The sequence below is a fragment of the Podarcis vaucheri genome (assembly GCF_965113315.1).
Source record: "Podarcis vaucheri genome assembly, chromosome: 13".
NCBI classification, from domain to species: domain Eukaryota; kingdom Metazoa; phylum Chordata; class Lepidosauria; order Squamata; family Lacertidae; genus Podarcis; species Podarcis vaucheri.
The window spans coordinates 47,706,118-47,733,350 of record NC_138751.1 but is presented as its reverse complement, the minus strand read 5'-3'; the positions used below and the strand labels follow the sequence as shown (position 1 = coordinate 47,733,350).

The 27,233-nt window shown below is 47.6% G+C and overlaps 2 protein-coding genes and 1 long non-coding RNA gene across 5 annotated transcripts in view; 2 read left to right on the top strand and 1 right to left on the bottom strand.

The window, feature by feature from the left end:
- Positions 1-14,670, top strand: part of LOC309516398 — a 33,632-nt gene extending 18,962 nt beyond the window's left edge. The window contains exons 2-3 of the long non-coding RNA XR_014212879.1: positions 9,779-10,430; positions 14,339-14,670. This is a non-coding gene — a long non-coding RNA (uncharacterized lncRNA). The remainder of the gene's footprint in view (positions 1-9,778; positions 10,431-14,338) is intronic.
- On the top strand, positions 704-9,330 carry LOC309516287 (glucose-6-phosphatase catalytic subunit 1-like). Of its 2 annotated transcripts, XM_082195070.1 has the most exons (6): positions 927-1,002; positions 2,609-2,637; positions 3,429-3,538; positions 3,628-3,733; positions 6,840-6,955; positions 8,385-9,330. In XM_082195070.1, exons 2-6 carry the CDS (start codon positions 2,624-2,626, stop codon positions 8,891-8,893), a joined length of 855 nt encoding a protein of 284 aa, XP_082051196.1. In that variant the 5' UTR covers positions 927-1,002; positions 2,609-2,623; the 3' UTR covers positions 8,894-9,330. The 2 variants fall into 2 exon arrangements, with proteins under 2 accessions (XP_082051195.1, XP_082051196.1); XM_082195069.1 differs by lacking the exon at positions 2,609-2,637 and having other exon boundaries at positions 704-1,002.
- Positions 11,422-27,233, bottom strand: part of LOC309516272 (putative protein PTGES3L) — a 49,470-nt gene continuing 33,658 nt past the window's right edge. For both annotated transcript variants that reach the window (XM_082195029.1, XM_082195027.1), the window contains 10 exons: positions 26,890-27,049; positions 26,264-26,321; positions 22,861-23,017; positions 22,660-22,776; positions 20,428-20,558; positions 17,281-17,347; positions 14,680-14,771; positions 13,761-13,815; positions 12,910-13,004; positions 11,422-11,657 (listed from right to left, as the gene is read on the bottom strand). In XM_082195029.1, the coding sequence (XP_082051155.1) occupies positions 11,522-11,657; positions 12,910-13,004; positions 13,761-13,815; positions 14,680-14,771; positions 17,281-17,347; positions 20,428-20,558; positions 22,660-22,776; positions 22,861-23,017; positions 26,264-26,321; positions 26,890-27,049 (1,068 nt within the window). In that variant the 3' untranslated portion in view covers positions 11,422-11,521. The remainder of the gene's footprint in view (positions 11,658-12,909; positions 13,005-13,760; positions 13,816-14,679; positions 14,772-17,280; positions 17,348-20,427; positions 20,559-22,659; positions 22,777-22,860; positions 23,018-26,263; positions 26,322-26,889; positions 27,050-27,233) is intronic.

Genomic DNA, 27,233 nt, shown 5'->3' with positions numbered 1-27,233 from the left:
CGTGGCGCTGTGGGTTAAACCACAGAGCCTAGGACTTGCCGATCAGAAAGTCGGTGGTTTGAATCCCCGTGATGGGGTGAGCTCCTGTTGCTCGGTCCTTGCTCCTGCCAACCTAGCAGTTCAAAAGCACGTCAAATTGCAAGTAGATAAATAGGTACCACTCCGGCGGGAAGGTAAAGGGCGTTTCCTGCACTTCTCTGGTTCACCAGAAGCGCCTTAGTCATGCTGGCCACATGACCCGGAAGCTGTACGCCGGCACCCTCGGCCAATAAAGCGAGATGAGCGCCGCAACCCCAGAGTCGGCCATGGCTGGACCTAATGGTCAGGGGTCCCTTTGGCCCTCACTGGCTTAGACCCATGCACTGCGCAGAAACTCTATGGCACTTAAGGTGATTTGTCAGCTCTCGCTGTTTTGCTAATTTCTCCAGAAAGAGACATTATTATATTTAACTGTCACAGCTTTTCCCCAAAAGTCCTGTGAATTGTAATTCAGTGAGTACGCTGAAAATACTATTAAATAAAACTTGGATTCCATAGGAGAGAGGAAACGACATTTAAGTAGTTCTGAGTGAGTGGTGCAGCAATGCCCTCTAAAACAGGAGCACTGACTCGTGCAAACAAACACACACTTTGCTTCATGTTGCAGCCTCTGTCAATATTTTTTTGGAGAGGGGAGGCAGTTAAGGATCAAAGATCAGGGGTTTCGGATACAATAAAGGCTCAGTGGCTAGGGAAACGAGCAAGAGCTAAGGTGGGAGAAGACAATCCCTGCTGAAGTTGCACCATGGACCTTCTGCACAGCGCAGGGGTCCAGGCCACCAGCTACCTCCAGGAGAACTTCATGGGCTACCAGGACTGGTTTGTCTTCATCTCCACAGTCGCTGACCTCAAAACTACTTTCTTTGTCTTCTTCCCCATCTGGTTCCAGCTGAAGGAGGAAGTGGGAATCCAACTCATCTGGGTGGCTGTGATCGGTGATTGGTTGAACCTGGTTTTCAAGTGGTGAGCGCGGAGTCTAAGAATCCTGAATCCCATTTGAGGGCCAGGAACAAGTTCTCTTCTCGGTCATATTGCCCAGACAGACCACAGGGGCTCCCCTCCCCATTCCCTGTAGTCCCAGTTCTTAACCTGAGCCAAGACTCTGTCCTGGACACTGTTTTCCAGGACTATGCAAAGTAGCAATTTAGGTTTGGTCTGAACATAATGTCAAAGCTTAGCTTGATATTATAAAAAGAACCCCATTGTCCAGATTTTGATGCTGTTTTTCAGGCCCAGAGCAAACCATAGTTTACTGGTTCAGATGTGATGGCAAACTATGGTTTGACCCAAACTAAGAAGGAGCTAATTAAGCTGAGCTTGTGTGGAGATGAAAGGGGCAGGAGCAAGCAGGTAGGTCTCTTTCCAGGCCCATTCTTGTAGTGCTAAATCACAGCTTTGCATTTCATATGAATCCTCTCCCGGAGAATGCATTTGACTGCTTCCAGAATGATTTCCCTGCACTGCTGACCACCCACAGCCTGAGTGTGAGGAGTCATGGAGGAGATGGTCGAATCCTGAAGACGATTGGGATGAGCTTGGGGAGTTGGAGCTGGACAATCCTGGGTGCGGGAGGTAGATTTGGGATCCCGAAAAGTGTCCGAGGCTGAGGAGCAGGCTAGCAGTCAAGTGTGTGGAGAGCTTGATCCAGAGGAACTGGAGTCAAGGAGGTTGGCAAAGGAGTGCTCTGCCCTTGTGGCATCAGACACCCCAAGTCTCACACCTCTGTTGCCTCCTCCTGTTGGTAAGGAGCCTCTGGGGAGGAAACAGAGTAAATTGGGTGCTCAGTTGCTTCTGACAAAACCTCCATCTCCAAAGACACAGAGACTCTGGCATGGGTGTGAACAGACCTCACAAACTCAACCCATGCTGTGCCCATTAGCTTGTCCATGCCTAGGACTCCGACTGCTTGCTTCACCAATGCTGTGCCCTTCCTGCTACTCAAAAGGAAGATGGAGGGGGCATGTCGCTTGTTGGATCAACATGTCAACATATTAGCTTGGGTTTAGCCATCTATCTAGAGCAGGCTTAGGCAACCTAAGGCCCAATCGCCATCTCAATCCGGCCTGCGGACTGTCCGGGAATCAGCGTGTTTCTACATGAGTAGAATGTGTCCTTTTATTTAAAATGCATCTCTGGGTTATTTGTGGGGCCTGCCTGGTGTTTTTACATGAGTAGGATGTGTGCTTTTATTTAAAATGCATCTCTGGGTTATTTGTGGGGCATAGGAATTCGCTCATTCCCCCCCCCCAAAAAAAATAGTCCGGCCCACCACATGGTCTGAGGAACGGTGGACCGGCTCACGGCTGGAAAAGGTTGCTGACCCCTGATCTAGAGCTCTTATGTACCTGCTGCACCTTATAAGCTGCGCCTTGCCTAGTTACTGTTCCGATTTATGTTTTAAAACCTTCCTTGGAAACTGGACTGAGAGTTTGACTTCTCCGTCCAGCAGCAAGGGCCAGGACAGTTGTGGGGCAATCAAGCTTTCTTTTTCTTTCTTTCTTTTTTTGGAAAGGAAGGACTCCTTGGTTCACTTGCTTGAGTAATATGGAATAATTTATTTGTTCTGTAGGTGCTTTCCCATGGCATGGTCTGGACATTGTAAGTGGCTCTGGGAAGAAGTTTTGCCTTTGTGTCAGGAAGGAGACTGAATTATCTTTGGTACTTTCAAACACTGTGATTCTATGAATCCTCCATTTCCAGAATTTGCCCTAAAAAAGCAAATTATGGGATTGTGATTAACTTAAGAAGTAGCCAAATGTACATAATTTTATTTGATTTTCCTCCTTTCTTCCTCTCCCTCCCCTCCCTTTTTCTTCCTTTTGCAAAATGTAGTTTTATTTTGTAGAATTAAATGAAAATTGCTCCATCATGGATTGGCGATTCAGATTTCTGATAGTTGTTTGATGGTTTTTAAACATGGATAGGCTACTTTTTTATTAAAATACTATTCAAAGGGCTTTCAAAGAATTTTAAAAACCATCTAAGAACAAAAAGAAGCACAGGCAACTTGTAATAAAGGTATTTTTTCAAATTTAAAAGATCTCAATAAATAAAATCAGGAATTAAAAACTGCAGCAAGGAATTAAAAATGAAAGCAATATTAATTAAATGTGAATGGCTATAAGAGGAAGAGGGAGGGAGAGGAAATGTGGCAGGGAACTAGAAGTCTTGAGTACAAAATACTCACACCAGTCTTTTCCAGTTCCTGAAGCCTTTAACAGTAGGATACAAGTTTGTTATTACTCTGAAAACATGTTTTGTTTTTCTTCTGAGATGGATTTACTGAGGTAACTGGAATAGGCAGTGGCAATTTCTTGCCTCCTAGCCTATCTTACATCTTCTGGTTTCTGGGGGCCCAACCACCACTCTTTAATCTTCCCTCCTTACAGGATCCTGTTTGGACAGAGACCTTACTGGTGGGTACGTGAGACCGATTACTACGGCACCGCAACACCCCCTGCGATCCAGCAGTTTCCCATCACCTGCGAAACTGGCCCAGGTGAGGTTGAAGCTGACCCCTCTTCTCCCTGTCTTTAAGTTGCTGTAAGACCTCCCCCTTTCATTTACACTTGTGTCTCTCCCCTCCAGGCAGCCCCTCTGGTCACGCCATGGGGTCTTCTGGGGTCTACTATGTCATGGTGACAGCCCTGCTGTCGCAACTCTTGCCGCTGCAGAAAGAGACCTTGGCTGCCAGGTGAGGCCCCTGCTCTCAACCTGCACCAACACTATTAACAAAATAAAAATAAAAATTCCTTCCAGTAGCACGTTAGGGACCAACGAAGTTTGTTTTAGTATGAGCTTTCATGTGCATGCACACTTCTTCAGATACACCTAAACAGAAGTCACCAGACCCTTATATATAGTGAGAGGGTGGGGAGGGGTATTACTCAGAAGGGTGGTGGGAATGGGTGATTGGCTGGTAGGTGTGGTAAACCTGTTAATGACTGCAATTGGTCTTACAGAAAAAAGCAAGTGGTGAGATGTCTAAAAGTAGCTTTATCATGTATAATGAGATAAGAATCCAATGTCTCTATTCAGACCAAGTCTCTCCATGGTTTTAAGTTTGGTAATAAGTTGCAATTCAGCAACTTCTCTTTCCAGTCTATTTCTGATTTTATTTTATTTTATTTTATTTTATTTTATTATTTTACCGTATTTTTCGCTCTATAAGACGCACAAGACCACAAGACACACCTAGTTTTTGGAGGAGAAAAACAAGAAAATATTCTGAATCTCAGAAGCCAGAACAGCAAGAGGGATCGCTGCGCAGTGAAAGCAGTAATCCCTCTTGCTGTTCTGGCTTCTGGGATAGCTGCGCAGCCTGCATTCGCTCCATAAGACGCACACACATTTCCCCTTACTTTTTAGGAGGGGAAAAGTGAGTCTTATAGAGCAAAAAATACAGTATTTTATTTTTTGTTTTGACTGCGGCAGACCAACACGGCTACCTACCTGCAACTAGAACCATAAGTATTTGTATTAATATATCACCCCATACATGCAGGTCTCAGAGGTTCAGAGCAGCTGGGACCTTACTTTTAGGAAGACAAGGCAGTGCTGTTTCAACAGGAGAACATCTCTGGACAACTTTGCTCCTCTGTCTCCATACTTCCAAGGAGACAAGAACTGCTGCCCCAGGGTGTGATGACAATCTAGTGCAAATACTGTTAATGGGAGGTTCCCTAGACAAGATGAATGGGAGGTTGCCTGCTCTTGATGGGGTTACGCTCCCTCTGAAGGAGTGGGTACACAGTTTGGGGGCACTTCTGGAGCCTTTGCTGTTACTTGAGGCTCAGGTGGACTTAGTGGCTCGGAGTGCCTTCCATCAGCTTCGACTGGTGGCCCAGCTATGCCCCACTTGGACAGGGATAACGTAACTTCTGTGGTCTACGCTCTCGTAACATCAAGGTTAGATTACTGCAACACTTTATATGTAAGGCTGCCTCTGAAGACGGTTTGGAAACTTCAGCTGGTGCAGAATTCAGCGGCCAGGTTGCTCACAGTTTGAGCATCTTACACTGATCCCGGCCTGACTGTACTGGATGCCAATTAGTTTCAATTCAAAGTGCTGGTTTTGATCTATAAAGCCTTAAACGGTTCAGGACCACAATACCTCAAGGACCGCCCCTCTCCATATGACCTCTCCCAGATCCTGAGATCATAATCTTAGGCCCTTGTACGTGTGCCTCCTCCATGAGAGATCTAGAGTAGCAATACGAGAGCAGGGCCTTTTCAGTGGTAGCTCCCCATTTGTGGAACGCTCTCCCCTGGGAGGCTCACCAGGCGCCTTCATTACATATCTTTAGGAGCCAGGCAAAAACATCCCTTTATCCCCAATTGAGCAATCTATGGCATTTTAAATGTGTTTATGGGAGGGGGGAGGGGAAAGGGGGGAGGTTGTTTTGTTATTGTTTATATTACCGGTATATGTTATGTGTTTTATATTGTATTTTTATGTTGTGAACCACCCTGGGATCTGCGGATTAAGGGTGATATACAAATTTAAGCAATAATAACAGTGTTAATAGCAATACAATATAGAAAAATGGATATGAAGGCTGTCAGTCTGCCACAGGGTGAATTGGTCAGAGAACTGATAAGTTAGCATTTAAGAGAATTGCAATTATAATTGCAAAAGAGGGGGGTGTTTATTTTTTAAAAGCCTCTACATTGCCTTTCTATGCAACATCTCGCTTCAACATGTCTTTGAATTTCAACTTACTGAAATTCTGTCCAGTTTTGGAATATTGGGAATATTTATGAGCAGGATGAGTGAGTCTCGAGACATCTTGCTGTACCCCTCCTCCCACAGCCAGCTTGGGCAATGGTGAGGGAATGCTGTAGTCCAGCAACATAGAGAGGAATAAGGTCCCCTATACCTGCTTTATGAAGGGTCTGTTGAGTTGATCATCTTGAAACCATCACATAGTAAATTCACACAAATTGTGGGATGCAGCCTTTGTCCGCAGTGGTTGTGGGAGACAAGTTCGCTGTCAGGGGCTGGACTGAGGAGGAATGGTGAAGGCCCTCCCTTTCTCCTGAACCTCCCCGAGAACAGGAGGACAGTATAGATTTAGAACAGTGGTTTGCAGAAGGTCACAGTTCAGAGGCTGCAGAGGGGAGAAGCTGGGAAATATTGGGGGAGCAGCAGAAAGAAGCAGCACCAGGGGAGAAACAGCTGACAGAGTGTCTTTGGAAAGCATTCCTGACCCCCCCTCTCCCAGGACCAGACGAGCATTGAGGGTAGTAGAACAAAAATCTGAGACACAGAAAGCTATTAGCCGACACGGGGTGACATAGAATAGGAGAGACGTAGGGGGTGGGACTTTACTTGGAGCAACGCCATTATCTAGGGGAGACCGCATTCCTTCGTCTCTCTCTGTGACTACTGAATATATTACTTGGTAAGAACTCCTGATTTCTCTGCTTCTTGGCTGCCACTGGGGGAGGGACAGAATTCCCTGAAGCCTGACATTCGCTGACTCTTGCCATTGGGCTGTGGCTACAGAACTGGCTTTCTCAAGCAAGGCAATATTTTCCTCAGCGAGAGAGAGAGGGAGGAATCGTGGCTCTAGATCTCAAAGATTTAGATCAGCCTTTCTCAACCTGTGGGTCCCCAGATGTTGTTGAACTACAATTCCCATCATCCCTTGCTAGCAAGGCCAGAGCTCAGGGATGATGGGAGTTGTAGTCCAACAACAACTGGGGACCCAGAGGTTGAGAACCGCTGATTTAGATGGTGGCGTGGTAAGATAATTCCTACTTTTGCTCTGGTCTGAACAAGTCCCCCTCACTCCCAGGTGTCTGCGTGGTCTCCTCTGGGCGGGATTCTGGACTGTGCAAGTCTGCGTCTGCTTATCTAGAGTCTTCCTCGCTGCACACTTCCCACACCAAGTGATCTCAGGTGTGATCTCGGGTGAGTTTTTCCTAGGCTTTTAGCTGCACAACGAAATTTCTGCTCACCAGCGAAAAGGCCTTTATGCACTAGAAACAAGACGGTTAGAAGGTGTGTGTGTGTACTGGCCTCGGTCCAGTATACCTGAAGGAGCGTCTCCACCCCCATCGTTCTGCCCGGACACTGCCTGTCCAGCGCCGAGGGCCTTCTGATGGTTTCCTCACTGTGAGAAGCTAAGTTACAGGGAACCAGGCAGAGGGCCTTCTCAGTAGCGGCGCCCACCCTGTGGAACGCCCTCCCTTCAGATGTGAAGGCAGCCCTGTTTAGGGAAGCTTTTAATGTTTAATAGACTATTGTATTTTAACATTCTGTTGGAAGCCACTCAGAGTGGCTGGGGAAACCCAGCCAGATGGGCGGGGTATAAATAATAATTAATAATAATAATAATAATAATAATAATAATAATAATAATAATAATTTTATTATAGAGTCAAACAATATGCATGTTGCTAGCATTTGTCTTGGGGTGGTGGTGGTGGAAGCAGCCTAGATTGCCAGCTGTGGCTCACAGAATCATAGGGTTGGGAGGGACCCAAAGGGGTCAAACGCCCAGCAATGCACGAATATGCAGTTGTCCCATACAGAGATTGAACCAGCAAGCTTGGATCCAGGTTGATCTTTGACTGGAGTCAGGAGGAAATAATTTTGCCCCAGGCAAGTTGGTGACTTGTAACCTTGCTCTCTGCTGTGATATGTGTGGCATGCTTTGCTTGTAGGAATCATCTGGAACCACTACTGTATAATGCTCTCCCCAGGGAGAGCATTCCTTTGGCACCACACAAATGACTTTTGCTTTCCTGGGAATTTGGGCAGTGCCAATTATATCATAGGGACATGGGTGGCGCTGTGGGTTAAACCACAGAGCCTAGGACTTGCTGATCAGAAGGTCGGCAGTTCAAATCCCCGCGACGGGGTGAGCTCCCGTTGCTCGGTCCCTGCTCCTGCCAACCTAGCAGTTCGAAAGCACATCAAAGTGCAAGTAGATAAATAGGTACCGCTCCGGCAGGAAGGTAAATGGCGTTTCCATGAGATGCTCTGGTTTGCCAGAAGCGGCTTAGTCATGCTGGCCACATGACCCAGAAGCTGTACGCCGGCTCCCTCAGCCAATAAAGTGAGATGAGCACTGCTGGACCTAATGGTCAGGGGTCCCTTTACCTTTTTAGGACCCTTGTGGGCACCCCATGTCCAGGTTCAAGGAGACACAGATGGGCCGCGCATAGCATTTGATAACCAATGCTTTGATGCACTAAATGGCCAACTGCTTATTCTCTAAAGTTCAACTCCCAAACCCTCCTACTCAGCCCTGTGTCCACAACTCTGAAGGGAGAGGCGTTGCGTGGAGGCGTTTGTGGATATTCCGGCTAAACAGAACAGTTTCCCCCCTCCTCAGGGATGCTGGTGGCAGTGTTCTTTGAGCACGTCCGCTCCATCTACAACGCCAGCCTGAGGAGATACGTGGCCACCACTTTCTTCCTCTTTGGCTTTGCCCTGGGCTTCTACCTGCTGCTCAAGATGCTGGGGGTGGACCTCCTGTGGACGCTGGAGAAGGCCCACAAGTGGTGCGAACGGCCAGAGTGGGTCCATATCGACACGACGCCCTTTGCCAGCCTGCTTCGCAACCTGGGCATCCTCCTGGGACTGGGGCTGGGCCTCAACTCTCCAATGTACGTGCAGAGCTGCAAAGGGAAGCAAAGGCAGCGGCTGGCCTTCCGCTTCAGCTGCATCCTTTGCTCCCTGTCCATCCTGCACCTGTTTGATTCCTTCGAGCTGCCCACCGACAGGGAGATCCTCTTCTACATCCTCTCCTTCTGCCGGAACACCTGCGCCCACATCTGTGCTGTGGCGCTGATCCCCTACTGCATCTCTTGGCTCTTCCGGCAGACAAAGAAAGACGCATAGGGGGCAGAAAGTTTGGAACGCAGCCTTCTTGGACGTGGTTCTCCTGTTCCAGCTCTTGCAAGGGCCCTCGGGACTCGGGGCTAAAGCTTTACAAAACTTAGGAACGTTGCCGACTCTTTTGTGGGGGATGGAACCGAGCTCCTCTACAGATCGATGAATACGAGTTCCCCCAGGTTACCATCAAGAGCATTCTGACATCCAGGCAGGAACAACACCAAGGACAGATACAGTGGTACCTCGGGTTACATACGCCTCAGGTTACATACGCTTCAGGTTACAGACTCCGCTAACCCAGAAATAGTACCTCGGGTTAAGAACTTTGCTTCAGGATGAGAACAGAAATCGTGCTACGGCGGCACGGTGGCAGCAGGAGGCCCCATTAGCTAAAGTGGTGCTTCAGGTTAAGAACGGACCTCCGGAACGAATTAAGTTCTTAACCCAAGTGTAGTGGTTTGGAGTTACTCATGCGTAAACTGTCCCCGTTTGGGAGCTTAACGGCCAGGGTTAAACTGTCTTGACTGCACAGCCCATCTCCGCGCGGCTGCCTCAGTCGCTAGCAGAATCTGTCTGTGGGCGTTTCTTAAACCTTTGCCAGCATAAAAGCTGTTTGACACCCAATCGTCTCCGCCTCTCATTGCGTGGGAGTCTTCTGCGCAGGGAGGGCGTGGGTAGTGGAGTACCAGTGCTCTCTTCACTGACGTCCAGGGAAGAATCCTGGAGCCCTTTCCCCTCTTCCCCCATTTGCTCTCCTGGATCCTTGGTGTTACGCTGATTTCCTTCCCCCTCTGTCAAGCTGTGTCTCCCCCTTGTGCTGGTACCTTCTCCTGCAGAATCGGAGAGCCTCTCCTTCTCCTGTTGCTCTGATGTCAGTTTCCTGACACCGAGGTACCACTGTACATAGAAAGCTGCCTTACATCAAACCATACTGTTGGTCCATCTAGACTGGCAGCGGATCTCCAGGATTACAGGCAAGGTTTTATCCCAGTCCTACGGTGACAGGTGTAAATGTGTGTTGTGAAAAAAAATCTTCAGAGTCCAAACTTGAACAGAAAGATAGATGAAGTTCCTTTCCGTTTTAAAGCGAGCTGGGGGTATCTTGGGCATTCAATAGTAGTTTTTGCTGAAACCGATTGTTCTTTCTGCTCTCTGTTCTGGTGCCTTCTCTTGGGTTTCTTCCTGTCTCTCACTTTGAATGTATACACGCTTCTCCTTATTTGTCTCTAGTCCTCTACCAGCCACAAGTCTCAGTCTTTCCACTTCCTCTCACTTCCGCCTTGGATATCTGCATTTTGCCCTCTGTCCAGATTTAGTTTTGTGGATGATTATTCCTAATATGCCTTCCATTGGCACAATATAGGTAGAAGACCCAAGTCTCTCTGGTAATGGTGTGTGGGGGGGGGGCTTTCTTATGTTAAAGGATGTCTTTTACTAGCACCACAACCCTAAGCAAACTTTCCAGGAAATGAATCAGTGCACTGTCATATTGCTCAAGAAACAAAGTCACGTACAGTGGTACCTTGGGTTACAGTCGCTTCAGGTTACAGACTCCGCTAACCCAGAAATAGTACCTCGGGTTAAGAACTTTGCTTCAGGATGAGAATAGAAATTGTGTGGCAGCAGCGGGAGGCCCCATTAGCTAAAGTGGTGCTTCAGGTTAAGAACACTTTCAGGTTAAGAACGGACGTCCAGAACGAATTAAGTTCTTAACCCGAGGTACCACTGTATTCAAGAAGAAGAAGAAGAGAAGAGTTTGGATTTGATATCCTGCCTTTCACTCCCTTTAAGGAGTCTCAAAGCGGCTAACAATCTCCTTTCCCTTCCTCCCCCACAACAAACACTCTGTGGGGTGAGTGGGGCTGAGAGACTTCAGAGAAGTGTGACTGGCCCAAGGTCACCCAGCAGCTGCATGTGGAGGAGCGGAGACTCGAACCCAGCTCACCAGATTATGAGTCTACCGCTCTTAACCACTACACCACACTGGCTCTCAACAACTTCTAAGTTAGCAAGAAAACTCTGGTGACAGTAGTAGGCTGTGCTTAATGCCCAAACATATCTGACTCCCTTGAACATGACAGTTTCCATTTGTATGCTACCTTTTAACAGTGGGGCAGTCCTTGGTGAAGCTTACTCCTCCATAAGCACATTTTAAGATACAAACATTTAGCAATATCTGCCTTTGGGGCACCTCGGCTGTAGCGTGCAGGGATCCTCCAGAGGCCCAGCTTAAGTGGTCAAAAAGAAAGAGAAAAGAAGTAGCAAACACTTGCGGGGCTTGATTTAGGATTGAGACAAATTTGGGGACGTGCAAAAATCAGTGCAAGGGCTCAGAGGGACTCTCTGTGTCTTCCTCCAGCATTAATAGGGGGAAGTTCCTTCTAGGAAAGACAGCATTGGCCTCCAGGAATGCTTTCCCTATCCATCCCTCACTTTTACCATCCCCCCCCCCGAAATCTCTCAGTTCACTGCTGTTGCCAAATCAGACCACCAGTCTCTTTTGTTGACACTGCCACACTGAAAGCAAGAACCCAAAGGGGGAAGAATCTTTAAGTTTATTACTTTACAGTCCTTAAGAACAGTGGCTCGGTTGTCATATTCACAGTGCGCCATTTACTCCCGTTGTCCATCCCATCACTGCTCTGTGCTCTGTTCGCTGACAAATGTCCGGAGAAGAGCTTCCACCTCTGGCCGCCGGCTCATCCGTGTGGCTTTGCCCTGGTAGCGGCCCCGCTTCCCAGCCCCTTTTCCTTCCAGCAGTTCAGCCACCCTTGGGGGAAGAACAGCAACAAGGTCAGACTAGCTTCTCCTCGCCCCACATTTGCTTTGTTGGTCAATGGGCTCTCATAGAGTACAGTGGTACCTCGGGTTACAGACGCTTCAGGTTACATACACTTCAGGTTACAGACTCCGCTAACCCAGAAATAGTACCTCAGGTTAACAACTTTGCTTCAGGATGAGAACAGAAATCGTGCAGTAGCAGCATGGCGGCAGTGGGAGGCCCCATTAGCTAAAGTGGTGCTTCAGGTTAAGAACAGTTTCAGGTTAAGAATGGACCTCCAGAACGAATTAAGTTCTTAACCAGAGGTACCACTGTACAGTCATACCTTGGCTGCCAAACGCCTTGGTATGCGTGCGTTTTGGCTCCTGAACGCCGCAAACCCGGAAGAGAGTTCCGGTTTGCGAACGTTCTTTGGAATCCAAACATCTGGCGCGGCTTCCGACTGAGTGCAGGAAGCTCCTGCAGCCAATTGGAAGCCGCACCTTGGTTTTCGAACGTTTTTGGAAGTCAAACAAACTTCTGGAATATATGACTGTATATTCCAAGAGCCACGCATAGGGCTGGGCGATCTCTGGTTTTCAACACTGCACTATATCACAAGCTCAACATTGCGATATATGAAAAGAACACAATGTTTGAAATAGGGATGGAACTACTGTATATAGAGCAGGCATAGGCAAACTCGGCCCTCCAGATGTTTTGGGACTACAGCTCCCATCATCCCTAGCTAACAGGACCAGTGGTTGGGGATGATGGGAATTGTAGTCTGAAAACATCTAGAGGGCCGAGTTTGCCTACGCCTGATGTGGAGGCATTGGCTGGCTTCATGGTTTTTCCCACACTGTGAATTTTGCATAGCAAACACACAGACACACAGACACACACACAGACACACACACAGACACACACACACACACACACACACACACACACACACACACACGTGTGATTCATGATATATTGCCAGGTCAACAATGATGAAGCCAATATCATGATATGGACTTCAAATTGGTTTTGGATGATATACTGCTATATCGCCCAGCCCTAGCCATGGCCTAGCCTGCCTGATTTGTTTCAGCCCTGCAACCGCTACATGAATTTGCTTGTCTCTCTCTTTCAAAGACTCCCAGAAAACTGTGATTCTTTTCTTCCTGACCGACCAAAATGAACATCCATGCTCCCTCCGCAACACACACACCAATCCAGGCCTGAATTTATCCAGCTGGCTTGAGTGACTCACCTGGGGCCCAGTTTCTCCACAGCTTCTGGGGGTCCCGCGAGCAGAAAAAGCCCAGCTGCTTTTTCATCTCCCACAGATAGGAAAAGGAGGGTTTCCTGCTGGAAGAAGGTTGTTTACAACAACAAAATATTCAACAAAGAACACACACACTTTATAATAATCTGATGCAGAGAGTCATAATAAAACATAGCATATGGAGGTCCACAGGTAAAAAGACTGTGCCATAAATGAAAATGTCACCAAGCTAATGAATAAAGCTTTTAATCTTTCGGGGTGTAAGCAGTAGTCATGGATGCAAGAATCAAACCAAATTTAGCTTATCCAGAGCAGTCAAAATCCTGGAAACTGTAGGTACACTATTTGTTCTCAGGATTCTTTGAGACATCAGCTCTAAGTGTATGATGTGGATGTGACTTTAAATTCAGTGATATTTTCTAAATTTTGCTATGATCTCTTTATTCTTAATTGGTATTTGGGAGCGTCACATTAAATAGCGGTATTTTAACCACAGAAGTTGGAACAAAACTGTTCCTATTTTCTAACTGCAGGTGCTCATTGAATCAATTCTATCTCCTCTTTCTCCTTTATATCACATTAGATTTTATAGCTACTCTGCACGCTGTGAGCTGCTACTTCTGTAACCAGCTGTCTTAATTTTAATTTCACTTTTGATGTGTCAGCTGCATGATCTGAAAGAAGAATTAAGTTTTTAAAGGCCTGATTGGATCTGATTTGTGTTGATACGCTGGAGGTGGGAACCTTTCCAGCTCAAAGTAGGGAGCCTTCAGCACCTCTCAAAACACCACTATATCTGGTGCCAAAGCTCAGAGAAACAAGAAGGAGATACGCACCCCAGCACCAATCTCATTCGCAATGATGTTCATGAACTCAGAATCACCGTCTTTCCTGCAAGAGAGGGAAAATGCGAACAATCCAGATTGAGGAAGCGAGTCAAGAGGAAGCCCTCCAGCTCGCGCCTTTGTTTAAATGGGTCCCAGCCACGCCCCCACCAGCCAGCTGACTGGCTGGCTGCCTGGTCACTGACATGACCGGGACCCCCTGGGCAACGTAGGACTTCATCGCCCACCCCTGGAGGAGAGTGGGTGGCCATGCGGTCCACTGCAACTCCTCCCCACAGTGAAGTGGAGCGGACTTCCCCATCCCAAGACCTGAGAAAGCAAGATGCAAAATTCCACATCTGCCACACCTTTCCCTACAATAGGTCCACCAGCCCCGCGAGAAAGAAACCAGTAACGACTAGACTGGCTTAAGCAAAAAAAAAAAAAAAAAAAGGATTAATAATTCATTTGGGTTGCATTGATCCACAGTGCATGTGTGTTTTTTTAATTAAAAAATATATAACACACAATTTTGCTTTGACGGGCCTCAAAAACCTGTACAGTGGTACCTCGGGTTACATACACTTCAGGTTACAGACGCTTCAGGTTACAGACTCCGCTAACCCAGAAACAGTACCTCGGGTTAAGAACTTTGCTTCAGGATGAGAACAGAAATCGTGCTCCAGCAGCAGTGGTGCTTCAGGTTAAGAACAGTTTCAGGTTAAGAATGGACCTCCGGAACGAATTAAGTACTTAACCCGAGGTACCACTGTACAGGTAAGGTGAGTGGGAACAGCAGTTTCTAAATGGGAGTTAAAAAATCAGCTGTACCTTTCAAGTGGCAAAGTAGAAAGCATCCAGAATTTTCCTCTTTTTTCTGGGTATTTTAAACAGCCACCCCATGCAAACCCAACATGACCTTTCCCCTCACCTGTGCAACACAAGAACAGGTTCCTTATCCAGGTTGTTTTTTAAACTCTGAGCTGTGAGGACGGCTAAATCCCTCAGTAGGTTCAAGTTGCTCTGAAAGAGAAGCAGATGTCGGAAAGTGGACATAGCAGTGGAGTGTGTTTTCATGGTGCCGTGGGGAGGGGGAACTCGTGTGTGCTGGGGTGCTGGGGTGAACAGAGCCTGCCGCATGCCAGCCCGGCCGTCGCCGCTGGCAAAACCGGAGCGACACCAGTCCTGAGCCACTTTGCAAGGTGGGATCTGTTCAGATCCCAGCCTCACAAAGCAGGACAGGGCTGACTTGGGGAGGTGGGGTGCCCCCCGGAAAAATGTGCCTAGGGCAATCACCCTGGCAGCCCACCACCCCTCTGTTCCAATACTCAACCAAGAGTGATGGGATGGAGCAGGCAGGGAATTTCTGGCAAAGTCTTCCTGAACCCTGGTTCTGATTGCTCTCTTACTTCCCATGGCCTTTCTACAGGCTGCTTACTGGAGTCTGATCTCAGCTGCTGCCTGCATGACCCACAGATGTTGTTGTTATCATTACAGTGGTACCGCTGGATACGCACAACTCTGGTTGCGTATCCTTTGGGTTACACACACGGCAAACCAGGAAGTATTTTCCCGGGTTTCGCCCCGGGCGCATGCGCAAAGCGCTCTACCGCACCACGTGCATGCGCAGAACAGGCACCTCCAGTTGAGAATTCCTCAGGATCTGACCGGAGCTCTGGAACAGATCCCGTGTGCAACTGGAGGTAAGGGTAAAGGGGACCCCTGACCATTAGGTCCAGTCGTGGCCGACTCTGGGGTTGCAGTGCTCATCTCGCTTTATTGGCCAGCATGACTAAGCTGCTTCTGGCGAACCAGAGCAGTGCACGGAAACGCCATATACCTTCCCGCCGGAGCAGTACCTATTTATCTACTTGCACTTTGACGTGCTTTCGAACTGCTAGGTTGGCAGGAGCAGGGACCAAGCAATGGGAGCTCACCCCATCACGGGGATTCGAACCACCAACCTTCTGATCGGCAAGCCCTAGGCTCTGTGGTTTAACCTACAGCGCCACCCGCATCTCATGCAAGTGGAGGTACCACTGTATTATTATTATTATTATTATTATTAGTAGTAGTAGTAGTAGTAGTAGCAACAGTAGTAGTAGTATACTGCCCTTCATCCGTAGATCTCAGGGCAGTTCCCAACATAAAAACACCAGAGATGGAAAGAAGATAAAGTCCCTGCCAGAGAAGAATGGTAGATCAAGTTGATGGACTATGTCAAAATGGCTAAAATGACCGGAAGAATCAGAAATCAGGAAGGCCAAATTTTTAATAATGGGGAAAATTTATAACTTGTCTTAAAGATCACTGTCAACAGTTTAAATCATTAGTAGGGTTGGAATATTGCTTGTAGTTTAATGGTGAATTTTGGATACAACGGAGAGATAAGAGATTTGGATTATTACAAAAGATGCAGGAGGAAATGATTAACAATAGGAACCCACAAAGGGAAGGAGGGAAGTCCATGAGATTCCTTGGAATCTTGTTATTATGTTGTATGTTGGACATGTGACTGTAAAATTTTACTCTGAAAAGCCAAATAAATAAATTTATTTTAAAAAAAATAAAAACACAGTATAAAAAACAGAAAACACATAATAAAAATAATGAGCAATCTCCCATTAAAAGCTTGTTGGTGGCTCTCTCTGCTCCCAATGGAATAGGAAACCTTTTTTTCTAACCAATGTCTGTCAGTGTCCCCATGGCCAACCTCCCGGGAGTCACATGCCAAAGCTGAGCCTGGACAGAGGCAAAATTGGGTAGGGCAACAGCTGTGGCTGCACAGGCAGGTTGCATTTCAACTGCACGAAAGTCAAGACGTTTTGACATATGCCCATCCACGTCTTGCCCTCCAAGCAAGCAAGAGGCTTTCTCGCAGTTCGAGGGCACATTCCAGCCAGGCAGAAACTGTCTGAAGGAGAGGGCAGAGAAGGGCCATAGCTTGGGGATATTAGGTGCGGCGTGGGAAGACTCCTGACGTTCAGATAGAAAGCCGCCTGTTATACCTACAGGCATGGGTTGCTCGAGAGCGAACAGGCAAGATCCCCACCGGTCTTTCAAAGGCTTTATTATCGGTGCAAAAACATTTACAGTGCAGAACGCCTCGATTCCACGTCTTGCTCAGTCACTAGCAGAATCTGAGAGTGGGCGGTCCTTAAACTTTCCCCTGCAGAGTAGTCTCTTGATCCCCATCTGACGCCTCCCCTCTCTGCGCGTAAACCTACTGCGCAGGGAGGGCGTGGGTAAAGGGGGACCTGTCTCCCCCCCCCCACTTTGCTCAGGCACAGTGTCTTGTCTCTCTCTTGTATCCTCCGAGTCCTGCGTCTCTTCCCCACAAGAGGCAGGAGCTTCCCTCCTCCGTTGAGGAAGTGCTGCTTCCCACGATCTTTGGAGGCTCCCTGCAATCCAGCTGCCCTTCCACCTCTCGCCTCTGAGCTGATGGCAGTTCCCTGACACCGCCTTTGACCTTTGGGGACCTGGGATTCCCTGCCAGGGCTCCAGAAACGTCTTGGCCATTGCTCAACTGTACCTTCTGAAGCAGCTTCAGAGAGGTCTGTAGCCTCTTTACAGCTTCCACGTGCTCTTCGGGGCCAGTCCTAAAACGGCAAGGGTAACAAGAGGCCTTCAGGGAGGGTTGGTACATCATCTAATAAGAGGACAAGCTTGGTGATGAGGGAGGAAAAGGTGGGGGGAGGTGAAACAGCTCGTGCTCAGTGGAGATGCACAACTGAACTGAGGGCCAAGACCAACGGCTGTATTGTTTAGAATAGGTAAAGGGACCCCTGACCATTAGGTCCAGTCGTGGCCAACTCTGGGGTTACGGCGTTCATCTCGCTTTACTGGCCGAGGGAGCCGGCGTACAGCTTCCGGGTCATGTGGCCAGCATGACTAAGCCGCTTCTGGCAAACCAGAGCAGCGCATGGAAACGCCGTTTACCTTCCCGCCAGAGCGGTACCTATTTATCTACTCGCACTTTGACGTGCTTTCGAACTGCTACGTTGGCAGGAGCAGGGACCGAGCAACGGGAGCTCACCCCGTTGCGGGGATTGGAACTGCGGACCGTCTGATCAGCAAGTCCTAGGCTCTGTGGTTTAACTCACAGCACCACCCGCATCCCTATAATTGTTTAGAATAGGCATTCCCAAACTCGGCCCTCCAGATGTTTTGGGACTACAGTTCCCACCATCCCTGACCACTGTGTCAGGAGCTCGTCCTACACTCGAGTAGGACCCTGAGAGAGACACATGCCCGACTGGCATGTTCTCTCCCTCCTGGTCAATCGTTTGGGAGCTTCAAAAAGCTTTCTTCAGCCCGAACATCGCAGCAACCGATGCCAACAGACATCGGCACACTTAGGGATCCGCAGAGTGTTTGCAGTTTGCATGACAGACCTCCTCAGCAACTCAGCATTTTGGCTAATCTACTTTATTTACAGGGACGCGGGTGGCGCTGTGGGCTAAAGCCTCAACGCCTAGGGCTTGCCGATCGAAAGGTCAGCGGTTCGAATCCCCGCGGCGGGGTGCGCTCCCGCTGTTCGGTCCCAGCGCCTGCCCACCTAGCAGTTCGAAAGCACCTCCGGGTGCAAGTAGATAAATAGGTACCGCTTACCAGCGGGAAGGTAAACGGCGTTCCGTGTGCGGCTCTGGCTCGCCAGAGCAGCGATGTCACGCTGGCCACGTGACCCGGAAGTGTCCCCGGACAGCGCTGGCCCCCGGCCAATAAATGTGAGATGGGCGCACAAACCCCACAGTCTGTCAAGACTGGCCCGTTCGGGCAGGGGTACCTTTACCTTTACCTTTACTTTATTTACATATAAACACACACGGAGCACTGCAACATGGCTCCCTCTCTCTCTAGCATCAGACAGCAAAGAGAAAGAACAAAGGACAATAGTCCCACTTCATGGAACTCAGTAACACAAAAATCCTGTCTCCATTACTTCCCACTCTGTGGAGTCAAAACATATACCGTCATGTGAAAGACAACAATCCCATGACTGCAATCACGGAGCAGGAATTCTAACACACTGGTCCTGTTAGCTAGGGATGATGGGAGTTGTAGTCCCGAAACATCTGGAGGGCCGGGTTGGGGGATGCCTGGTTTAGAACACAAGAAAGACCTGCTGGATAAAGCCATCTAGTCCAATATCCTCACAGCGACCACCCAGATGACAGTGGGAAGCTCTCATGCAGTACGTTTCTGAGCACAATTCAAAGTGTTGGTGCTGACCTTTAAAGCCCTAAACGGCCTTGGCCCAGTGTACCTGAAGGAGCATCTCCACTCCTCCCATCATTCAGCCCGGACACTGAGGTCCAGCTCCGAGGGCCTTCTGGCGGCTCCCTCAATGTGGGACATGAAGTTACAGAGAATGAGGCAGAGGACCTTCTGCTGTTATTATTATTATTACAGTGGAACTTCGGTTGTCAAACGCCTTGGAAGCCAAATGTTTTGGCTTTCAAACGCCGACACAACCCAGAAGCGAATGCTTCTGTTTTCGAATGCGCCCCTGAGGTCGAACGGCTTTGGAGGTACATTTCTCCATTTTCCCAATGGATTTTGCTGACCGGCCATTGCGCCTCGGTTGTCAAACATTTCATAAGTCGAACAGTCTTCTGGAACAGATTACGTTCGACAACCATTATTATTATTGTTATTATTAGTATACTGCCCTTCATCTGTAGATCTCAGGGCAGTTCCCAACATAAAAACACAATATAAAAAACAGAAAATGCATAATAAAAATACTGTGTGGTCTCCCGCCCTATGGAACGCCCTCCCATCAGATGTCAAGGACATAAACAACTACAGTGGTACCTCTGGATGCGAATGGGATCCGTTCTGGAGCCCCGTTCGCATCCTGACGTGAACGTAACATGTGACTGCGCGTGCGCGGGTTGCGTTTCGCTGCTTCCGCGCATGCACGTGACGTCATTTTGAGCGTCTGCGCATTCATGAGCGGCGAAACTCCGAAGTAACACGCTTCCGCGGAGCGCAACCCGAAAATATTCATCCCGAAGCTACTTCAACCGGAGGTATGACTGTATCTGACTTTTAGAAGATACCTGAAGGCAGCCCTGTATAGAGAAGTTTTTAATGGTTTAAAACATTTAATCTTTTAATGTTTAATGTGTTCTAATGGAAGCTTCCCAGATTGGCTGGGGCAACCCAATCAAGTGAGTAGCATATAAATATTATTATTATTATTATTATTATTATTATTATTATTATTATTATTACCGAAGCATAAGAACATTTTCTCCTCCTGTGGTTTCCAGCAACCTGTATTCAGACACAGTGCTGGCTTCAGACTGTCCAGGCAGAGCACAGCCCTTGTGGCTTGTAGCCACTGAAAAACTTATCTTCCATGAACTTGTCCCATCCCCTTTTAAAACCATTGTTTGGGAATAGTTCTCTTTAAATCCATTTACGGTATGGCTGTTGAAACCCTTCCGCTACTCATCCTGAGCCCTAAGTTCAGACCAGAAATAACTGGCCCAACTTCTATAAACAACTAATTTGCCTATACAACTGACTATTTCTTGCCTTGAGGGAAAATCCCCACCTTTGTGTGCTTTTCCTTTTGAGAGTTCAAATGAAATTTGAAGGCCACTGGGTTTCCAATCACCCTTCTGGGACTTTTGTTTCATTCCCTGGGACAGGGGGTACAAATACTTGCTTAAGCAGTGATGTGAAGGACTTCTCGGCTGCGTTGCTTCGCTCCAAGGTTTTCAGCACTCGGTTCCCAGCGAGGAAAACTAAGTTGGTCTTGTTCTTCTTCCCTTTTTCAGTGCCCAAGAGCTTAACCATCTTCAAAAGACAAACACATTCGTCTTGAGTGGTAAAATACTACATCTGCATGCGTCTATACTGTCCCTTATACAGTGGTGCCCCGCAAGACGAATGCCTCGCAAGACGGAAAACTCACTAGACGAAAGGGTTTTCCGTTTTGGAGGTGCTTCACAAAACGAATTTCCTATGGGCTTGCTTCGCAAGACGACAATGTCTTGCGAGTTCCTGCTGGTTTTTTCCCCTCCCCCCCTTTTTCTAAGCCGCTAAGCCGCTTATCAGTTGATCCGATCAGCAGATAAGCCGCTAAAAGCCACTAATAATCCTTCAATGGGCTTGCTTCGCAAGACAAAAAAACCGCTAGACGAAGAGAATCACAGAACGGATTCTTTTCGTCTTGCGAGGCACCACTGTATTGAAAGTGGGAAAAGGTCCAAGCTCAGTGGTAGAACATCTTTTAATGTTTGGTGTATTACAGTATTTTAATATTTTTTTGGAAGCCGCCCAGAGTGGCTGGGGAAGCCCAGCCAGATGGGCGGGGTATAAATAATAAATAATAATTATTATTATTATCTGCCTTGCAAGGTCCCAGATCCATACCCTGGTATCTATCTCCAAGTGAAGATTTCTGCCAGAAACCTTGCAGAGCCTGTGCTGGGCAGTGGAAATAATCCACTGTTTACACATTGGTCTGATTTAGTGAAGGAAACTTCCTATAGTTCTACGCGTCCAGGCATTCGTTAGAAAAGTATAGGCAGGTAATTTAAAATAAGGATGATTCCCCAATTACTTCACTATTTGAAGGAAGGAATCACTTGTAAAATTTCTGACTGACTACTGACAAGCAGCAGTGAAGCCTTGTCAGAAAAAAGGTGTCCAAATTAAGAAGGGGATCTGCTTTGCAATCCCTGGTATCTTTGGGTAGGGCCGGGAGAGAGATCCCTGCCTGAAATCCTGGACACTGAGCTAGCTAGACCAATGGTATAGATCACATAGATAGAGAGAATCTTTATTTGCATCAGCCACTAGCCATAGCAATAAAACAAAATGTACTGAAGATAGAGGTAAAAACATAACTATACAAAATACATTTTGGGGGGTTTACATCAATAATCAAATAAAATATCTCATTCTAATTGCCCCCGCTAAAAACATTGCAGTTTTTGCTGTCACCTGATCATCTTGATCTACTAAAAGGACTCTGTAGCAATGTTTGAGCAACCCGGCGTGGACAGTACTGGAGGGGTAATAACCTCACTCCTCAAATCTTTATAAAGAGTGCAAGCCAGAAGCACATGAACTGCTGACTCAATACTATCATCTCCACAAGGAGATAACCATTTTTCCAGTGGAATGTTTTGAAGTCAACCCTCAAGTACAGCCGAAGGCAGTATATTCAATCTTGCAAAAGTGAAGGCGCGCTTGCATTTTGGAATTACTAAATTTTGCAAATAGGGTGCCAAAGTGCCAAAACGACTAGGTGGAAAATAATCATACCATGGACAAAATTTCCTTACTGTGGCCAGACTATCCTGTCACTCAATATAATATAGTAAAGGTAAAGAGACCCCTGACCATTAGGTCCAGTCGTGATCGACTCTGGGGTTGCGGCGCTCATCTTGCTTTACTGGCCGAGGGAGCCGGCGTACAGCTTCCGGGTCATGTGGCCAGCATGACTAAGCCGCTTCTGGCGAACCAGAGCAGTGCACGGAAACGCCGTTTACCTTACTGTCGGAGCGGTCCCTATTTATCTACTTGCACTTCGACGTGCTTTCGAACTGCTAGGTTGGCAGGAGCAGGGACCGAGCAACGGGAGCTCACCCCGTCACGGGGATTTGAACCGCCGACCTTCTGATCGGCAAGTCTGAGGCTTTGTGGTTTAACCCACAGCGCCACCCGCGTCCCCAATATCATATAAGGCGCTGTCTAATTAAATTATTTGCTTTACTGAAGCTCAGAGTTACACCAATGGCAGCTTCTCATGTGTCACGAAGGGGCAGAATGTGTTCTCACAACAGATGTGAGTGGCAAGGCAGTCCTGTGCTCATTTGTGAGGGGGTGCAACCTGGCAAAGACCTTGATCCTGGTGCTGCAAGCCACACCCCGCCCCCATGACTCTCACCTGCAGGTCACTGAGATTAGAGATGTGCGTGCCGCAACACATATTGGCATCGACACCCTCGATGCTTATAATCCGCACGGGCCCCGTGTGGTCGTCCGGCAAGCCACGGCTCCTCACCTGCAATGCAGTGCAAGGTTAAGACAACCACACGTAGCAGACCTCTCTCCCTTCTCTTGCCTCGGCCCGCACACTCTTGCTTACCAGCTCAACTTCAGGGTCGCCCACTGCCAGCTCTCGCACCACCACCGGGATCCTGGCTCGGATTCTGTCATTCACGCTCTGCTCAAGGGCTGCCACCTGATCTGCTGTCATCGAGGGGGTGTCCAGCTCTATAGTGCTTCGTTGGCGACCTAGCTCCCTGCCGAGGGTGGGAGAGAGCAAATAGCATGTTCCCCAAGTCACACGGGAGATAGCTCTGGGTGCACAAGAGAGCTCCCTCTGTCCCCAGCCCTCCAGCATCGTCCTCTGAGGAAGGGTTACTGCACAGAAACTAGGCTAAGCCTGCCATCCTCTGTGCGTTTTCCCTGGGAACAAAGCCCTATTCAAGATACAGTGGTGCCCCGCAAGACGAATGCCTCGCAAGACGGAAAACTCGCTAGACGAAAGAGTTTTCCGTTTTGGAGGTGCTTCGCAAAACAAATTTCCTATGGGCTTGCTTCGCAAGATGACAATGTCTTGTGAGTTCCTGCTGGTTTTTTCCCCTCCCCCCCTTTTTCTAAGCCTCTAAGCCGCTTATCAGCTGATCCGATCAGCAGATAAGCCGCTAAAAGCCACTAATAGCGCTAATAGCGCTAATCCGTCAATGGGCTTGCTTCGCAAGACGAAAAAAACCGCTAGACGAAGAGAATCACAGAACGGATTCTTTTCATCTTGTGAGGCACCACTGTATAATAATAATAATAATAATAATAATAATAATAATAATAATTATTATTATTATTTATACCATGCCCTCCCCAGCCAAGGCCGGGCTCAGGGCGGCTAACAAGCAATAATAAAAACAAGTTGAATGAATACAACTTAAAAACAAGATTAAAATATAAGATTAAAATATTGAGACATTAAAATGCAGCCTCATCACAGGAGGAGAAAGGAAAAAAGAAAGAGGGGGAGGGAATCAAATTGGCTCCAAGCCGAAGGCCAGACGGAACAACTCTGTCTTACAGGCCCTGCGGAAAGAAATCAGATCCTGCAGGGCCCTGGTCTCATGAGGCAGAGCGTTCCACCAGACCGGAGCCAGAGTTGGAAAGGCCCTGGCTCTGGTTGAAGCTAATCTAACTTCCTTAGGGCCAGGACCTCTAGGGTGTTGCTATTTATGGACCTTGAGGCTCTCCGTGGGGCATACCGGGAGAGGCGGTCCCGTAGGTACGAGGGCCCTAGGCTGTGAAGGGCTTTAAAGATCAAAACCAGCACCTTAAATCTGACCCTGTACTCTACCGGGAGCCAGTGCAGCTGGAAAAGCATGGTCCCATGGCAGAGACGCCGTGAGGAGCTCCCATGGCAGAGACGCCGTGAGGAGCCTCGCGATGGCATTCTGCACCCGCTGGAGTTTCTGGGACAGCTTCCCAGATGACACATCTTCATGACTACACAATGATTTCATTTTAACCTTTGCTTCTGGGTTAAAGCGACAACAACATATTCCTTGTCAGTTAACAATATAGTGGTACCTCTGGTTGCGAACAGGATCCGTTCCAGAGCCCCGTTCACAACATGAAAGGAACGCAACATGTGTCTGCACGTGCCGCGATTCGCCACTTCTGTGCATGTGCGTGACGTCATTTTGCGCGTCTGCGCATGCACGAGCGGCGAAATCCGGAAGTAACCCTTTCCGGTACTTCCGGGTTGCTGTGGGATGCATGCTGAAAACGCGCAACCTGAAGCAAACATAACAAGAGGTATGACTGTATTAAGTCTGTAGGAGATTTGCTGGTGTAGGAAATTGTGGAAGTGACTTCTCAATAGGACTCTGTGGGGAAAGGAACAACTTATAACAATATAATAATAACAATTTATTATTTATACCCCGCTCATCTGGCTGAGTTTCCCCAGCCACTCTGGGCAGCTTCCAATCAAGTGTTAAAAACAATACAGCATTAAATATTAAAAACTTCCCAGAACAGGGCTGCCTTCAGATGTCTTTTAAAGATAGATAGCTACTTATTTCCTTCACATCTGAAGGGAGGGCGTTCCACAGGGCGGGTGCCACCACCAAGAAGGCCCTCTGTCTGGTTCCCTGTAACCTCACTTCTCGCAATGAAGCAACCGCCAGAAGGCCCTCAGCGCTGGATCTCAGTGTCCGGGCTGAATGATGGGGGTGGAGACGCTCCTTCAGGTATCTCTCCTTGCAACCTACAAACTCCACCCAGGAAATGTTAAGCTACAGAAACATGCATGGTGCCCATTCACATTCCAATGGCTACTGCTATTGCTGTGTGGAGTACTGGTGATTCGTCTGTATCAGTTTCATTACTGATTAATAACCTAGATATTGTTGTAGGCATCCGCCTGTCTCGAGAGACAATGGAGTGCGTCTCTGCGGGGTGAAGTCAAACTGCTATGTTAGCAGCACCCAAGTGAGCACCCTGGGCAGTGTGGACAGAGGTCCTGGGCTGCCCAAACGACAAGACCCCCCCTCTCAGCCTCGCTGACGTGGTCCAAAGGAAAGCAGAGCAAGCCATTTGGCACCAGTTTGGTTGCTGGAGTTGCCAGGAGGCGGCATACATGGCGCCTTCCAACTGTCTTAGGAACTTCACTCTGGATTGGAGTAGGGTTTAATCCTTAGCCCTTTTCTCTCGCCAAGACACCCCGCAAGGCAGTGGAAGTTAAGGATCAGCTTTCCTTCTCCTAGATGGCCAGGTTGACAAGTCCCAACTGCCCCTCACTTCCCTCTGCAGCATGTACAGAAACCGCCTTCTTGACCGTTGGACTCACTACTGGCCTTGTCAGTCCACCAGAGCCTGTCTTCACATGCAGGGGGAATCCCTAACTCACCAAGTTAATTCTCGCATTAAGTATTAGCAAATACGGAGAGAACTCTGGTCCAAGGTTGTTTACAAACCTGTCCTCCTTCCAAGCAGCTCATGAAGTTATTACTACCGTATTTTTCTGTATATAAGATGCCCTCATGTATAAGACGCCCCCTATTTTTAAATAGTGTATAAGATGACCCACAGTTTTCCACATACAGTGGTACCTCAGGTTAAGTACTTAATTTGTTCCGGAGGTCCGTTCTTAACCTGAAACTGTTCTTAACCTGAAGCACCACTTTAACTAATGGGACCTCCTGCTGCTGCTGCGCTGCTGGAGCACGATTTCTGTTCTCATCCTGAAGCAAAGTTCTTAACCTGAAGCACTATTTCTGGGTTAGCGGAGTCTGTAACCTGAAGCATATGTAACCTGAGGTACCACTGTAAAAAAACCTAGTCTTATACACGGAAAAGTACGGTAAATACTCCAATGGTGATCTATGAAGATTCTTGCCACTCTGGGTGCCCCAATTTCTCTCAAGGTTTTGCAGCTCCCCTCTCTCAGACTCATACAAATGCTCAGAACACACGCAAGCAGGGAGGAAAGCAATTAGGCAGAGGTGTGCCTTGCTCACCATGATGTCGTCTTGAATCCAAACATCAGATCCGCAATAGCTGTGATGAGATGCTGCCCTAAAAGAGATAATTATAAGCGACAGTTTCTCCTTCTCCTTCTCACTAGGAGATTTAAATATAATATAACCGAGACCAAGGTGAAGAGTTGGTGGAAGAAGATTGGAAAAAAAATTAAAATTTATTTACAGAAACATTGCAAGATCCAGGAATGCTAGAAGGATGTTGGAATGAAGCAAGGTGGTTTTAGCAGAAATGATATAAAAGATTAGGTAAAAATTGATTTTTTAAGTGGTGAAACGAGAATGTAAAATTATAGTACACTAAGATAAATTATTAGGATAAAAACCAAGCGGAAAGGATTTGCTGAAATACTTAATTGATCTAGAATACAAAAAAGGGAGGTGTGAGGAGGTCAGGGAAACAAGTAAATGAAAGATAAGACATGGAAAGATGGAATTGTTTTTAATTGTTTATATTTTCTTGTATTTTGTATTTTCTGCTCTCCTTTTTTTCCTTTTTTTTGTAACTTCTTTGAAACTCTAATAAATATTATTTTTTTTAAAAAAAGTGTCTTTTTTGATGATCAGTCTGAATGTGTGGGTATCTCGTTCCATCGGTTTCTTACCTGAATGCTGCTGCATGTGGTCAAAGCGCCGGTCCCAATCCAGCACCAGCCGCACCTCGCTCCCTGGCTCAAGGGGTGTCTGGACGAAGTGTAGAGCATCTGGACCTTGTCGAGTGACCCTTAGTACTGGGATGTCATTAATGAGCCCCCGGTCATCGGGCTGGAAAAAAGAAATTAAAGTCACCAGCCCAGCTTTGGGGGAATATTCTCCTGCTGTAGCAGACGAAAGCATGTGTAAAATGGCAATGGCTGTGAGTTGCGAAGCTGAGCAAATGCTATACCACCCTCTTTAAAAAACCACAAATTTGATTAATGAAGCAATTGCTGTGCAGAGGTTCTCTGAA